At 42.8% G+C, this 17059-nt stretch overlaps 1 protein-coding gene across 1 annotated transcript in view; it reads left to right on the forward strand.

Moving 5' to 3' along the window:
- DNAJC13 (DnaJ heat shock protein family (Hsp40) member C13) overlaps positions 1-17059 on the forward strand; it is a 288371-nt gene that overhangs the window by 200276 nt on the left and 71036 nt on the right. The window contains exons 28-31 of the mRNA XM_073630350.1: positions 8412-8516; positions 13393-13595; positions 15922-16006; positions 16195-16349. Of these exons, the coding sequence (XP_073486451.1) occupies positions 8412-8516; positions 13393-13595; positions 15922-16006; positions 16195-16349 (548 nt within the window). The remainder of the gene's footprint in view (positions 1-8411; positions 8517-13392; positions 13596-15921; positions 16007-16194; positions 16350-17059) is intronic.

Here is a 17059-nt window from a genome sequence, read left to right on the forward strand (position 1 = left end):
AGGTGAACCACATACTAGCTTGGGTAGAGGGGACATGTGCCGATTCTTTCGGCAGTCCATATTCCGGGAATAGACCACTGGAAGGCAGATTATCTCAGCCGCCAGCAGATCTGCCCAGGGGGAATGATCCCTACACTCAGGGGTGTTCCAGGAAATTTGTCAATGTTGGGAATGGCCAGAGGTCGACCTACTGGCACCCAGGTTCAACAACAAGCTACAGCAGTTTGTGTCCTGAACAAGAGATCCTGTGGCAATCGGAGCAGATGCTCTGGTAGTTCCATGGAGCCACTACTCTGGTTTATGCTTTCCCTCCGATCCCTCACCTTCCACATTTGTTTCGCAGGATTCGGAGAGAGGGAGCTCCAGTCATTCTGGTGGCACCAGCCTGGCCCAGAAGGCCCTGGTTCCCCAAGATTGTGAGACTGACAATAGATGAGACATGGAAGCATCCATGTCTCCCCGATCTACTGTCTCAAGGTCCTATATTTCACCCCAATTTACCGTCTCTAAATTTGATGGCATGGCTATTGAAGCCAGGGTGTTAAGGGACCGTGGCATCTCGGGACCTGTGGTGTCTAACCTAGGGAGTGCTAGAAAAGCTGTCACTAGGAAGATCTATCATAAGGTCTGGAAGACTTGTACTGCTTGGTATGAAGCCAAAAAATGGCATCCTTGGAAATATGTGATTGAGAGAATTCTCTCTTTTCTACAGTCAGCTGTGGAAATCAAATTAGCTTTGAGTAGAATCAGAGGTCAAGTTTCAGCCCTATCCGTATTCTTCCAAAGCCTCCCTTTAGCCTCCCATTCACTGGTCTGAACCTTTATGCAGTGGGCAACTCGTTTGCTTCCCCCCCATTAGGTCACCTATGTGTCCTTGGGGCTTGAACTTGGTGCTTGAAGTTGGTGCTGTCTGTTACAGAAACAGCCATTTGCGTCTATCAAGGAAATTCCGTTAGACTTGCTGTCACGCAAGCTAGCCTTCCTGATGGCCATCACCTCGGCTAGAAGGGTGTCGGAGTTGCCGGCCCTTTCGTGCAGGGAACCATACTTGATCCTTCACCACGACAGGGTCGTGTTACGATCTGTTCCATCCTTTTTGCCAAAAGTGGTGTCAGCCTTTCATTTAAATCAGGACATTATTTTGCCTTCTTTTTTCTCACAGCCTCATTCGGCGGAAGAGAGACGACTGCATTCTTTGGACAAGGTTTATTTGTCTAGCTCTGCGGAGATCTGAGGATCAGATTCCTTTTTCGTTTTACCAAAAGGACTCAAGAAGGGGCAGGCAACTTCCAAAGCTTCCATTGCCAATTGGGTCTGTCAATTGGTCAGTCTGAAACATAAAGCTCCTCCCTTTAGGGTGAGAGCTCATTCTACCAGGGGTGTAGGAACCTCCTGGGCTTTTTGTCATCAGGTATCTGGCTCCGATTTTGTAAGGCTGCCACCTGGTCTTCAGTGCATACGTTCACAAAATTTTATCAAGTGGATGTTCGAGCAGCCGAGGATTCGTGTACTGCGGGCTGCCATATAAGGTCTGATGGCTATTGTTTGGCAGGGTGTCTCCCTCCCCTTAAGGCTATTGCTCTGGGATGTCCCAGCAGGTAATGAATATTAGAATATTGTCCCATGATATATTAAAAAGAAAATGGGATTTTTTTTGTCATACTTACCGTAAAATCCTTCTCTTTGAGCCCTTGCACACTGGGGCGGTTTGCAGGCGCTATTGCGCTAATAATAGCGCCTGCAAACCGCCCCAAAAGTGCCGCTGCTGTCATCCCAGTGTGAAAGCCCCGCGGGCTTGCACACTGGAGCGATGCGCTGGCCGGACGGTAAAAAAAGTCCTGTCAGCAGCATCTTCGGAGCGGTGAAGGAGCGGTGTGTATACTGCTCCTTTTCCGCTCCTGCCCATTGAAATCAATGGGACGGCGCGGCTATACCGCCGGCAATGCGCCTCTGCAGAGGCGCTTTGCGGTGGTATTTAACCCTTTCTCGGCCGCTAGCGGGGGGTAAAACCGCCCCGCTAGCGGCCGCATACCGACGGTAAAACGCCGCTAACAATAGCGGCGTTTTACCGCCGACGCCGCCCCCCGCCCCAGTGTGCAAGGGCTCTTTGAGTACTTCATGGGACACAGAGGTCCCTCCCCTCTTTTTGAGGATTCAGTGCTTGCTACAAAACTGAAGTGCTTCCTGTATGGGAGGGGTTATATAGGGGATCACTTCCTGTCTAAAGACCTTTGGTCTACCAGTCTCCATTCACCTGAAGATGAAGTATAACCCAGCAGGTAATGAATATTAGCCTAACTCTGTGTCCCATGATGTACTCAAAGCTAAGGATTTTACAGGTAAGCATGACGAAAAAAAATCCTATTTTGCACCCCTGTGTATGTCTGTGTGTGTGTGTGTGTGTGTATATATGTGTGTATGTATATATGTATTTGGCTTCATCCATCTTCCCATCAACTCTAGACAGCTTTCCTGTCCCTACTGAAGAAAGGCATCCCCACAACATGATGCTGCCACCACCACCATGTTTCACGGTGGTGGTGATGATGTGTTCAGGGTAATATGCGTTTGCTTTTAGGTCAAAAAATTTAATTTTGGTCCAGAGCACCTTCTTCCACATGTTTGCTATGTCCCTCACATGGCTTCTCACAAACTGCACATGGGACTTCTTATGGCTTTTTTTTCCAGCAATGGTTTTCTTCTTGCCACTCTTCCATAGAGCAAGATTTGTGGAGTGCTCAACTAATAGTTGTCCTGTGGACAGATTCTCCCACCTGAGCTGTGGATCTCTGCAGCTCCTCCAGTGTTACCATGGGCCTCTTGGCTGCTTCTCTGGTTATTGTTCTCCTTACCTGGCCTGTCAGCTTAGGTGGACGGTCATGTCTCGGTAGATTTGCAGTTGTGCCATACTCTCCGTTTTCGGATGATGGATTGAACAGTGCTCTGTGAGATGTTCAAAACTTGGGATATTTTTTATAACATAACCCTGCTTTAAATTTCTCCACAACTTTATTTGCGGTTTGTTCACTCAGGTTCTCTAACAAACCTCTGAGGGCTTCACAGAACAGTTGTATTTATACTGAGATTAAATTACACACAGGTGGGCTCTATTTACTAATTAGGTGACTTCTGAAGGCAATTGGTTCCACTAGATTTTAGCTAGGGGTATTAGAGTAAAGGGGGCTGAATACAAATGCATGCCACACTTTTCACATATTTATTTGTAAAAAAAAAAAAATTGAAAAACATTTATCATTGCGCTATGTGTGTGTGTATATATTTTTGTATGTGTATATATATGTTTGTATGTGTGTATATGTGTATATATATATATATATATATATATATATATATATATATATATATATATATATAATGATAATATATATATAATGATAATATGAAAGGCAAGGTGATTGATGGACGTTATGTTTCACCTCGCATGCGTTCAATTGCAGAGAACTAAGGTGGAATCCGGTCTGGGTTTTACCACCCATCTTGGCAGGGATGGTTCAGGACCAGATTTTGCAGTCCACGTGTGTCCACCAACAGGTGGTATAAATAAAGCAGGACTGGAGCAAAGAATTGCTCTTGGCCTGGGACTGAGGAAGTCATACCCGAGAGAGAGGGCTACTGATGTGATGTCTGCTTCGTTAGACACAGAAAAAAGGTTTGCAATATCTTTGTTTTGTGAGTGACTGGGAGAAGCCTTTCACCTGTGAGTTTGGATACGGAACTGTTTAGTTAGTGCCTGGATGGCGAGAAATTATTTTCTGTTTTTGTTTGTTTGATATTCGTGCAACCATTTAAAAATACAACTGGCTATTAGTCAGATTTTAAGAAAACCTGCAGTTTGGACTACCCTTTTTCCCCAGGGAAGGTGATCCCCATTGAGCTAACCTCTATCTATCTATCTATCTATCTATCTATCTATCTATCTATCTATCTATCTATCTATCTATCTATCTATACACACACAGTGGGGACGGAAACTATTCAGACCCCCTTACATTTTTCACTCTTTGTTATATTGCAGCCATTTGCTAAAATCATTTAAGTTCATTTTTTTTTTCCTCATTAATGTACACACAGCACCCCATATAGACAGAGAAGAACAAAGAATTGTTGATATTGTTGCAGATTTATTAAAAAAGAAAAACTGAAATATCACATGGTCCCTAAGTATTCCGACCCTTTGCTCAGTATTTAGTAGAAGCACCCTTTTGATCTAATACAGCCATAAGTCTTTTTGGGAAAGGTGCAACAAGTTTTTCACACCTGGATTTGGGCATCCTCTGCCATTCCTCCTTGCAGATCCTCTCCGGTTCTGTCAGGTTGGATGGTAAACGTTGGTGGACAGCCATTTTTAGGTCTCTCCAGAGATGCTCAATTGGGTTTAAGGCTAGGTTCACACTGCTGCAGTGCGAATTTACCGCGATTTTACCGCGAATTTACAGCGATTTTACCGCAAATTTACCGCGATTTTACCGCGAATTTCAGGAGTTGGATATAGCTGCGATTGATAGTCTAGCCAATGGAATCATAATGTAAAAAAAAAAGAGTCTTAACTTCCTGTGTACTTCCTGGTTTTTGTGGAGAGTAGTGTGGTGGAATTCGCACATATGTGAACCAATCAATGCGATTCAAGAACGATTTACATTGATGTCTATGGAGACTAAATTCGCAACGCAACGCAGTAAACTCGCACAGGACCTTTTTTTCACGCAGGTTATATTCGCAACGCATCGATGTGAACGGCACTAATGTTAATCTATGTAATTTAAATGACTTGCGAATTTGAGCGATCGCAACGGCTCAAATTCGCAATAGAATTCGCAGCAGTGTGAACCTAGCCTAAGTCAGGGCTCTGGCTGGGCCATTCAAGAACAGTCACAGAGTTGTTGTGAAGCCACTCCTTCGTTATTTTAGCTGTGTGCTTAGGGTCATTGTCATGTTGGAAGGTAAACCTTCGGCCCAGTCTGAGGTCCTGAAAACTCTGGAGAAGGTTTTCGTCCAGGATATCCCTGTGCTTGGCCGCATTCATCTTTCCCTCGATTGCAACCAGTCGTCCTGTCCCTGCAGCTGAAAAACACCCCCACAGCATGATGCTGCCACCACCATGCTTCACTGTTGGGACTGTATTGGACAGGTGATGAGCAGTGCCTGGTTTTCTCCACACATACCGCTTAGAATTAAGGCCAAAAAGTTCTATCTTGGTCTCATCAGACCAGAGAATCTGATTTCTCACCATCTTGGAGTCCTTCAGGTGTTTTTTTTAGCAAACTCCATGCAGGCTTTCATATGTCTTGCACTGAGAAGAGGCTTCCGTCGGGCCACTCTGCCATGGTTGACTTTCTACAACTTTCTACATCTCCCGACTGCATCTCTGAAGCTCAGCCACAGTGATCTTTGGGTTCTTCTTTACATCTCTCACCAAGGCTCTTCTCTCCCGATAGCTCAGTTTGGCCGGACGGCCAGCTCTAGGAATGGTTCTGGTCGTCCCAAATGTATTCCATTTTTTTTCCCGCATTTTTTTGTAACCTTGGCCAGATCTGTGCCTTGCCACAATTCTGTCTGAGCTCTTCAGGCAGTTCCTTTGACCTCATGATTCTCATTTGCATTTGATTCTCATTTTGCATTTCTCTGACATGCACTGTGGGCTGTAAGGTCTTAGGCCCCTTTCACACGATCGGACCGTTCAGGTCCGCCTGTCAGTTTTGACGGTGGACCTGAACGGGCGATCCATGTTAGCCTATGGAGCGTCGGATGTCAGCGGAGACATGTCCGCTGACATCCGACCCCGTCCGATCCGCTAAAAGCAGACGGATGGCTCTACGTTCAGATCCGTCGCTATCGGATCGGGTGAGATCTGACGAAAACGGACACGCTGTCCGTTTTCGTCCGATCCCTCCATAGGCGGCAGCGGCGCCTGACAAGCCCCTCCCCGCTCAGTGAGCAGAGAGGGACCTGTCATCCGCCGGCTCAGCGGAGATCAACGGACAGATCTCCCGCTGAGCCGGCGGACCGAGGCGGGCTCCGTAGAAACGGAGTCCGCCTCGTGTGAAAGGGGCCTTATATAGACGGGTGTGTGACTTTCCTAATCAAGTCCAATCAGTATAATCAAACACAGCTGGACTCAAATGAAGGTGTAGAACCATCTCAAGGATGATCAGAAGAAATGGACAGCACCTCAGTTAAATATATGAGTGTCACAGCAAAGAGTCTGCATACTTAGTATCATGTGATATTTTAGTTTTTCTTTTTTAATAAATCTGCAAAAATGTCAACAATTCTGTGTTTTTCTGTCAATATAGGGTGCGGTGTGTACATTAATGAGGAAAAAAAAATGAACTTTAAATGATTTTAGCAAATGACTGCAATATAACAAAAAGTGAAAAATTTAAGGGGGTCTGAATACTTTCCGTCCCCACTGTGTGTATATGTGTGTATGTATATATATATATATATATATCTATATCTATATCTCTATATAGATAGATAGATAGAGGTTAGCTCAATGGGGATCACCTTCCCTGGGGAAAAAGGGTAGTCCAAACTGCAGGTTTTCTTAAAATCTGACTAATAGCCAGTTGTATTTTTAAATGGTTGCACGAATAATAAAAAATGTCAACAATTCTGTGTTTTTCTGTCAATATGGGGTGCGATGTGTACATTAATGAGGAAAAAAAATGAACTTAAATGATTTTAGCAAATGGCTGCAATATAACAAAAAGTGAAAAATTTAAGGGGGTCTCAATACTTTCCGTCCCCACTGTGTGTGTGTGTGTGTGTGTGTGAATAATATATAACACACATTTTCTTTTTTTAATTACATCCTGTCATCAGAGCAGTGCAGTGTTACCTTAGTGACGCTGCACCACTCTAGGGAGGTGATTTGAATTTTTTTTTTTACTATGATGGCTGTATAAGCTATCATTTCTGACAGTTCTCAGCTGTGATTGGCTACTGTGATTGACCCTGTACCATGTGATCACTTTGCCCGATCAGAGATCACAATAATTCTCAGAGGCTGTATGAATGACAGCCATGTTCAGTACTGTACATGTGATCGATGGGATTGGTCACACTCCGGTGATCTGCTGCACTGGACACAGTTGTCCCGGGCCATGCACAAGGTGCAGTTCTGGGGGGACGTATGGGTATGTCCTTCCAGAATGGTGCTCGACCCTGCCCAGCTGTATGTGTACAGTGGCTGGGTGGTCAGCGATTATAAGATATGTTACACCGGTATTTAGGCTCCGCTCACACAGCTGCGCCATTCATTTACAGTGATATGTGAATGAATAAGCTACAAATCCCATCTGCCTCTGTGGAAAACTGTCACGGAACGTCCCTCACTTCGCTTGAGTGCTTCCGTCATATACCGCTTCCTAAGTTCTGGAACACGAGTCCAATGGATCCGGCTATAGGAACCCCCAAGAACTAGACAACACCAGTCTTGGAGTACATCAGGACTAACTCTTTATTTGCGATCTCACACACATTTATACAGCAGGCTGACTCAAAGCTAACCTAATTAACATGAGCTAATTTACTAAAACATTTACCCAGACCAGATGACAGACTTGTGGGCACCGAGCTTCACACAGTAGTATAAACACAATAGCTGGAGCTAATTACAATTAACAATACAAACAACAATCTCCCCCCTCCTCAGCCTAGACCATTCGTCTCCTAGCCAGTGCTGGTGGCTAATGTGATCAGCTCATTCAATTAACATACATTACCATAAACATCAACACAGGGTTAATTAGAACAAACAACAATGAGTTGAATACCCTTAGAACCTAGACTAAACTTATTTACATTAAACACATTATAGCTGACATCAGACAGGTGAGTGGAGTTGATGACATTAGCATCTCCTCACAGGATGTGTCCCAACAGTATAATTCAGTCTTATCATTCTAATATGGCATATAAAGGGTTCCCAGAGTCTGTGTGTTTTGGGGGGGACATGGAGCTGAATCCAAAGTAACACCAACCCCAGGGTCCCCAGGCATACAGCTCACAGAAAGCACCATTCCCCCAAATGCTAGGGCCCATAATCGGTGGGCAAGAGGCTTGCGTTCAGTCCCCTCCAATAGCCTCTGTCCCGGGTGAGTCTGTCACATATAACTTGTAGTTCTCAATAGATTATGAGTTTGTTGATCAGTGCACTCATGGTCCATTGGCACTTCCTGCAACTCAGTAACTGAAATCCTGTATAGAACTACCACTAGTTATGGGTGCAGTACTTTGCAGGCTGCTATGTAAAAAGAATGAATACACACTTTTGTTTTTATCTTCATGAACATATTGGAATATGTTATGTTCATCTGACTAAAATTTTTTGTCCTGACTATAGAAAAGAATATATATGTAAAACCATATACATTTTTTTTTTCCAGAGCAATGTTATTGAAGCATCTCCTGATATGAAGAGAGAAAGTGAGAAGGAATGGTATTTTGGTAATGCAGACAAGGAAAGACGTGGCCCTTACAGTTTTGTTGAGGTAAAGTATAAAAGATGATTTCCAGGTAATACATTTGTGGTGACTAAAAAAAAACAAAAAAAAACTAGGGAATAATGTCCGTGAAGGTTCCCATTTATCCAGGTCAGGGTATATTCCTAGTGGTAGCTGGTCACATCAAATTGGATTTGTTCTGCAATGATGAAGACATTAATACCACTCATTTTAAGGTTTCAGAAAGTACAACAGATGCAGGCATTGTAAAGATTACACATAAACATTAAAGTGACAGAGGCAGTAGGCTGAATGTGATATATGCATGGGATGACCTTTATATTGTAGGACACAACTAACTCTAAAGAAATGGAAGACGCAAGAAAGAGGAAGCCTAACGTGAGTTGGCAACAGAGCAAGACCTGGAGGAAAAGGGGATTGGCTGGGTTTGGAGAGGAGGGGTTTAGGGCCAGGATTCTCAACAGTCCTGCATAAAAGACAAAATAAATTGTTTATATCTAATTCAAAGAGGTGGCGGTCAAAGTCGGCTGGTAGGAAGTATGTAACCCATGGTTTCCAGACCCTGCGAAACTTGGGCATAGTGCCTTGCAACTAAGTTGTTAGCTTTTTACTTTTTTAAGTAGAGCCATGCATTACCGATGGTCTGTTTAGTGGCCATCAGAACGTGGGTCGTGAGTGTAAATTGGTGTAAATATGGATTCACATGAAGCAATTGCTGGAACGAAATATGTAAAATTTTGTATACTTGCAACCATAATTTTTGGACAGTAGAGCAGGTCCACAAGGGTATGTAGAAATATGCCAGCTTCTGAACAGTCACAAGCTATCCTGGAGCAACAAAAGCCAGTTGACTGGATACCATATACCACCGAAACAGCACTTTATAAGTAGTTTACACTGCTGGATCATTGCGTTAGCATGATTTGGTGGTATCCCAAATTTGAGCCCACGCATCATGTTCCAGTTCTGTTCCCAGATCTGGTTAATTTTGATGCATAGTTGAGACCTTGCCGTGTACTTGGCTAACAGATGCTACAAAGAGGGGACGTTTCTCTGGTTCTAATATGTGTCAGGAACATACATAAGCATTTAAAGTCACATGGGTAACTTAATACAGTCACCATGGAATGTGTAAATGTAGATCTTGACTGTCCAAGAGCATCATTGGAGGTGTGAATGTTTTCAAAATCACCCTGTTTGAATGTACATAGCAAACAATTTGCGATGCTACTATCCTTAAGTTGCAATCCAATTATGAGATCAGCACCTGTGCCAAACTACAGCCTCCACAAGCTGCTTGAACCAGACATCCAATTTCAGTTAAAGTGGGCTTTAGTTATAGCATGCTATGACTAAAGCCCACTTGGGCTAAAATGCATCAGAAGTTTGGTGTATTGGATCTTTCGCTTCTGATGGAATTTAAAGTAAGAGGTTTTTTTTTATGAGTATCGGACACCGGGTTGCTAACCTTCTTCAAATTGGACCCCTTGTTTTAATACTCACCATGGTGACGCAAAGTTGTTGGCAGCTGGTAACTGTTCGGGTCACACAGTCCAAAGTGTAAATTGCTTTTAAATCACTGTGGTAGAGATGTCAAAACAGCATTGTATGTGGGTAATGGGGGATTTCCTTTTTTGGCGAATGGTTCCAGTCTGACAAGTTGCAAATGAAGGGCTTCGCTTAACTGAAGTTTATTAGACAGCAAAATGAGACTATTCACTTTTAAAAGTGAGTGGAATACTTTTTAATCTTTTTATCTGCTATAATAAAATACTACACTTAGTTTGCATTTCTTTGGTAGTCTGATGTTGTGAGAATGGTATCTCAGAAAATCTACTAAGATGTGGTGTGATCGATTTGGAGGTGTATATGGCTAATCCCACAGCTTTTATTGACCTTTTAAGTTGGAGGTCACTGGATGGGCGGTGACTCCGCATTTTTTGTGATAGTAGTGGTGGTGTAAGTCGGTGCACTACTGGAAGAATATCTGTCAAATATAGAAGATGTCTTCACTTGGTGTGTGGATATTTACGCAAAATTTATGGACATTAAAATTTGTGTTTTTTATGGACATTTGATTGTCTTAGCGCTATTTTCCTTTTCTTCTTAGAAGCACATTGGTGGAAGGTAACGGTTACTTTTTTTTTTTTTTTTTTAATAAGGTGGGGTTTTCACACACATTGGTGCTTGGGTGGTGATGTTTCAAACAACTTCCAGTTGATACACTTCCACCTGCCCTTTCTGCCGAGAATGCAATAAGCATGTCTGCTCCTCGCTACCTGCTTCTCCAGAGACAGACACAGAACATCAGTCAGAGCCTAGGTTATAGAGGCTCCTTTCCTGGGCACACAAATACCCTCTCATTCCATAGACATTTTGTTAGTACACAACAGGAGTTCCCTTTGCTTAGCAATGGTGAAGACAAGGTGCATAAGAGTTGAGAAAAGGGGTCTAATAACACTCAAGCTATTGATGGCACCAAGCAAAACACTCAAGGTGATACCTGTTCCCCCGATCTAGAGCAAGATCCCATAAGAACATGACTCCATTTCTCTAATTCCATTTCCCTCTCAGGCAGACAACAAATGGCCTATCTGACTAAGGCTGGTTTTACTGCAATTATGCCTGATTTCTTTGGGAAACTCTTCCTTTCTGAAGTCCTCGATCTTCAGGGCCCAAAAGCACATTTGTCTCTTCCCCACTTGATCCTCCTAACCTCTTCAAAAAATATATTATGGAGAGTGAGGTGGACACCAAAAAGGATCCAGCAGAGGAATTTTCACCTTCTCTACTCAGACACAAACTAAGGTTTCAAACAATATGCTTTCTACTCTGATCTCACTTTTTGGTGTGGTGCACACTATCCTTTCTTTTTCTAAAAAAAAAAAAAAAAAACACCAGAATCTCCTCAGTCTAAAAAAGATCTTATGGGCACTTTAAAGCTGACAAAGATTAAAAAGACCTTTCCCCTACTGACCCAAATTAACTGCCTTGCATGAGGATTGGCCCAATCCTGAAAAGTTATCCAGAAGTACTAAGTTATAGCTGATGTAAAGGTATTTATGAAAAATGGTCTGTTCTGAGGCTGTGTCCACTTGTCAGGCTGTAGCTGGACTGGACAAATGAATAGAGATCATAATCTAGGATTGAAGACCTGTTCTCCTAGAATAATTGCAGTTTATGCCTATGGCACTGCTATTTTGTGTTGATGCCCTGGAGAAGGTTATTCGCCAGATCTCTAGGATAACACCACTGTCTTTGCACATTTGTCTTTTGAGCCTGCTTGTAAGAGGTGTCTTTTGCATTTGGTAAATTTTTTTAAGGACATCACTTTGGGGAAATTACTGCCACCCCACTAAAAACAACCTAAGCCTATTACTACGGATTAGTACCGCTTTTCACCAAAAGGGATTCTTTCACTTTTCCCTGACATTCTCCTCTAAGTCAAAGTATTGAGTGCATCCTTTCGTTGCAAGCCTTCATAAGGACTGGGCACTCCCACTCTGGTTTATTGTCTAAATCAGAAACATTCTGGACCTCTGGATGCAATCTGTTTCCAGGGGCTTCAAAATAGAATTTATATTCATGCCTCCCTCCTTGGTTCCTACTCTTCAATCTGCTAGCTTCTCCTCAAAGTTAGTCTGATTTGTGGGCTACCCTGAATCAACTTGAGGCACTTGAAAGGGTTCAAAGGGTTTTGCTCAAACGTATTTACTGTTCCAAACCGAACAATGGTCCTGTGTACTGATATCACTACCATGATGGCAGTGCTCAGCAGCTGCAGGGCTTTGGGATGGCTACACAAGTGAGTCTTTTTAAAAGTAACGTGCATGTAATCTTTTAAAAAGATATTTGCTAAAATGACTGGTCTGGCAACAGGGTCTCTTTAAAAAGGCTTAGCCCCAAAAGTAGAAGAGAAGAATGTAAAAAAGCTGCAGTATGTCCTCCTTTCATTCAGCTGTCTTTAAACTTTAGGGCTAAGCTCTCCATTTTCAATATTTACCCTGACTTGCTTTGTTTTTATACTTGGTTGTTTTCCTTTAATACTGAAACGTCTTGGGTTCTCCCGGCATTATTTTGTGGCAGTGTTGTGTAATTAAAGAGAAGTTATCGCTGAATGAAAAAAAAAAAAGCTGGTTAAAGACCCCAGGGGGACCCTGTATGCATAGCATTTCTCCCAATTTAAATGGTGTCTAATAGCTAGCCCCTCCCACTTGCCGAACTATCTGACCACACTGAACAAAGGAGGCAAAGTTCTGACTGACAGCTCAGCAGGAGACAGGCAGTGCACAAAGAGCCTGTTCCAACTCCTGAGCTGGCAGACAGCATCATTCTGCTTTGCAGGGCTGTCTCCTTATCTGTCCTGTTATAATGATTCCAGACTTGTTGCCGGGCACAGAGAGGGCAGAAACTGTGTCATGATATATTGTCAAAGATTGCAAATGAAGAAGAGCATTTATTTGTTCCAGGGAGGCTAGTGTAGTTGCCGGTGTATCCTGTTGTCAGCTTGTGTTTTTGTGAATGAAAGTGCTCTTCTCCAGCCACAATCATTCACAATACAAGCTGACAGTTTCCAGTTTCTGAAAAGCACGCACCCGGTCCAAACTCTGTGTGCGCTAAACAGAAGAGATAAGGCACGGTGCTGCTGGCTGAGCCCCTTTTCCCACCATAGTTTTAGGGTTCAAGGGGAACTACAGCCAGTAATGACTGAAAATAAATATTTTTTATACTTGACATGCGCTGCTCAGATTTTAACGGGACTGTGATTTGTGCAGAGGGAACCCCTGGGGGGGTTAGCTTTTTTTTTTCCTACTGGGAATACTACTTAAGGATCTGCTCCTTTTAGTTCCTTTATAAAATGTCTCATTTGTGCAGCAAAGATAACATAGTCTTATTTTGATAGATGCAAGAATTCTGGAACAATGGAGTACTAACCTCGAAAACGCGCTGCTGGGCCCAGGGGATGGATGGTTGGAGGCCTCTGCAAGTCATACCCCAGCTAAAATGGTGTTTGCTGGCAAGCGGTCAAGCTGTCCTAAATGAAACTGATTTGGCCACTTTAATTTTAAATATGCTTATCACTATGTGTTCATACTTTCCCAGCCGGTAAGCTGCTGCAGATAATGTACATTGTAACCATTTTAGAGATTTTATTTTATTTTTTTTCCTGTTTGTGCGTGCATTGTCATTTGGCAAAGAAAAATCTTTGGGGATAAGGAAGCTGTTTGGCTCTAATATCAGTAATCGAAATGACCTCAATCAGTAATGTGTGAGCTTTCCTTGTTTACCGTTGGTAACCCGATTATGTTGACCAAGCCAACCTGTGTACAAAAGCGACAGAAAGGACATGATGCCGTAAAAAGCTGAATCTTTGCAGAATACTTGTATTCGGTACACATTTTCTGTTTCAATAGTTTTATAGTTTTTCAAGAAAAAATAACAGTAGTAGGCTGCATATAGCATAAAACTATACAAAATGGATTGGTAAAATAGTTATAAAGAATTACAAACCTGGATATGGTGGGGACTTATGTAGGAGAATACAAGATGCGAGTGTCTGAGGTAATAAAGATTGTAATCTTGGTTAAGATGTTAACTAAGTTATATAGTTGGGTTTTTGGAGATAATGATGTTATAGTGGGAGTAGGTATGAAACTGTGATTGGTGTAAATTGTTTAGTATAATAGGAGTGAGAGGAGGAAATGAGCATAGGAAAGAAGAAAAAGGAAGGGGAGGAAGTAAAGAGGGGTAGAGATTGAGAGGGCAGGGAAGGAGGAGACAGGAGAAAGTGGTAAATGAGGGGGGGGCTAGGAACAGAAAAAGTTAAGCGTTCAGATTGATACAAGAGTTTGATCAAATGATGGGTCAGAAAATATGTGATCCAGGGGTCCCAAATTTTGTGCACTTTAGGTCGGTTGTCCTGTTGAATGGTCTTCAGTTTCTTGAACAACATGAATAGGTGCACTTGTAATTTTAAAAGAAAAGTATGGTCAAAGCTCTTTTGGCTATACTTCTCTTGTGGGTCACAGGAGTGCATTTGTGCTCTTCTAAGACCCCAAATCAGCCAATAGCTGTCTAAAGCCTGCTGTCGGTTGACATCACAGAGCCGCTTCAGATTCTGGTGGGATCTCAACAATGTCGGGGTCCATCCAGATTCCTGAGCGGCAGCTTTCTCAGCCTCCAAGTACACCGCTGAGAGCCCAAGCCTGCCTCTCTTGTCCCCTCCACAGCCCGGCACTTTAGTGACATTCACTGCTTTATACACAGAGTAGACCCAAGAACTGAGCGATCAGTGGTCACATGATCGTTCAGTTCTTGGTCTTAGAGCTGGCAGGGGATAGCTGCAGCAGGTAGACGAGTGTAAAGTTTGTTTTTTTTTCCCCCAGGATTCTCGCACCTTGCCTTTTTAGGCCTCATGCCCACAGACGTTTTAGAAAACGAGCTGCAAAGCTAGTATCGACGCCAGGAAAAAAGCAGCATTAAAAACGCAATTTTTTTTCACGTTATGCATTGGTGTCACTGCACGTTAAGCCACACTAGCTTTCAGCCGCGTTTCTGTGTCTCTATTCAAAATCAATGGTTCCCTATGGGAGCCCATTGATTTGAATAGAAATCCCACCAGAAGCCGGATCCAGATGATCCGACTTGCAGTGCGACTTGTGTGCTGAGAATCTTCAAGGGGAACCCCAACAAAATTTTGCGTGAGGTTCCCATTGATTTTGAATAGAGACACAAACGCTGGATGAGGCATAATGCTGTGTATACAGCGTTAAGCCTCGTTAAATCGCGGTTAACACATTTTACTGGCGTTTTTACAGCTCTAGCGCTGGAGCCTCGGGAACGCACTGGTCCTGGGTTTTTTTTTGCAGCTTAAAAACGCCTATGCCATTTACAGCTCAAAAACGCCATGGTGGGCATGAGGCCATAGACTAACATGAAGAGGCATTTTTAAGCTACAAAAAAATGCTCATAAAAGCAGCTGTAATAATGTCCGTGGCATGTAGCCTTAAGGGTCTGTGTTTTCCAAACTTTTGCTAGGATTTGTTTAGCTGTGAAAATATGAGTGATTAGGCAGGGTTCAGTTTAAGTGCAGGTGTGTGCATGTATATGTAGGCTTATTTAAAAAGGCTTTTCATGGGTCCATGTTTAGCCAGTGGCCCAATAGGGTAGGGATTATAGAGTAGACATCTTGTCAAAATCGGTAGCTGATGGGACAGGATGACCAAAGGTGGTTGTATTTGCCTTGAACAGGGCAACTTCCAAAGCCATAGAAAGAGGAGCCAGGGAAGGACTTGGTCAGTTCAAGATACCAGTGCATCAGTAGTTTGTTTCTAAGGCAAAAGCATTAATGCAGGGAGTCAAAATTCTGTGTATTTGTTTATTCTATGTCAGTAACTGATTTGCTTTAATTTCATGGGTTTGTTTTATTTAGTGATCAAGACAATGCCATTATTAGACCTTTACCGAAGGTGAAAAGACTGCTGACTGACAATACTTGCCTTCCCCACATCACACAGGTCAGTAATACTTTGTTGTGTGGATTGGATCGTACCAAGAGGAGTCTTCCCAGCTTGCTTCCTGTTATGGTTGAACCGTCTTCCTACCAAAAAATGTCACTTAGTGTTTAACTTTTTTTGGGGGGGTGGGTGGCTGTATTTTAGTCTACTGCCTCAGCTCAAACTATTTCTTTTTTTGTCTCTTATAGCTTTTGCTGACATTTGACCCAATTCTGGTAGAAAAAGTTTCCATTTTGCTCCATCACATCATGCAGGACAACCCCCAGCTGCCTCGTTTCTATCTCACTGGAGTCTTCTTCTTTATAATGATGTATACTGGCTCCAATGTGCTTCCTATAGCCAGGTAAGTGGTAGCCATCCAGGCTAAACCATGGGTGAAGGACTGTTTACTTACAGTATTTACCTTTTTATCTATATGGTTTATGAAAAAAAAAGATAAGGAGACAACATTGCAAAATATTGCAACTGAAGAACGATTGTTGTTCATACATTGATTGCATGTACCGTTTAAAGAGGAACTGCAGGCTGCTCACATAATTTGTAATAAAAACATTGTTGCCATTCTGAAGCTTCCCTCCAACCACTTTGCATATTATTTTATATATACTGTGATTCTGTACTTGCCAAAATATGCAGCAGAAATTTCCCTCCCCTGAGTCTGGCTGCAGCCATTTTAACTGTGGGCAGCTGAAGCTGCTGCCAGTTCATTCCCTGGATTTACACAGACGCACCGAGGCACACCTCCAGCTCTGCAGCCCTGCAGCTCTCATTGGCTCTCTTATGACTCATCCCCTTCCCTTCCTGGCAAACTCTCAGGAGAGAGAGCAGTGCATGATGTCATAAGCCTAGGCCAATGACCAGACAAGAAACAGGACGTGGGCTGTATAAGGTATTTACTGGTAGAAAAAAAAATGTTTTACTGTCCAAAGTTAAAACAACAAGGGCAAAAGATTTAATAGATGGAAAGTTGAAAAATGACTGAAGGTCCACTTTAAGCAGTGCAAAAATAATCAACTTAACCAGCTAACCCTAAATGAGATAGATCTCATCTAT

The sequence above is a fragment of the Aquarana catesbeiana genome, linkage group LG05 (genome assembly GCF_042186555.1).
Source record: "Aquarana catesbeiana isolate 2022-GZ linkage group LG05, ASM4218655v1, whole genome shotgun sequence".
Classification (NCBI taxonomy): domain Eukaryota; kingdom Metazoa; phylum Chordata; class Amphibia; order Anura; family Ranidae; genus Aquarana; species Aquarana catesbeiana.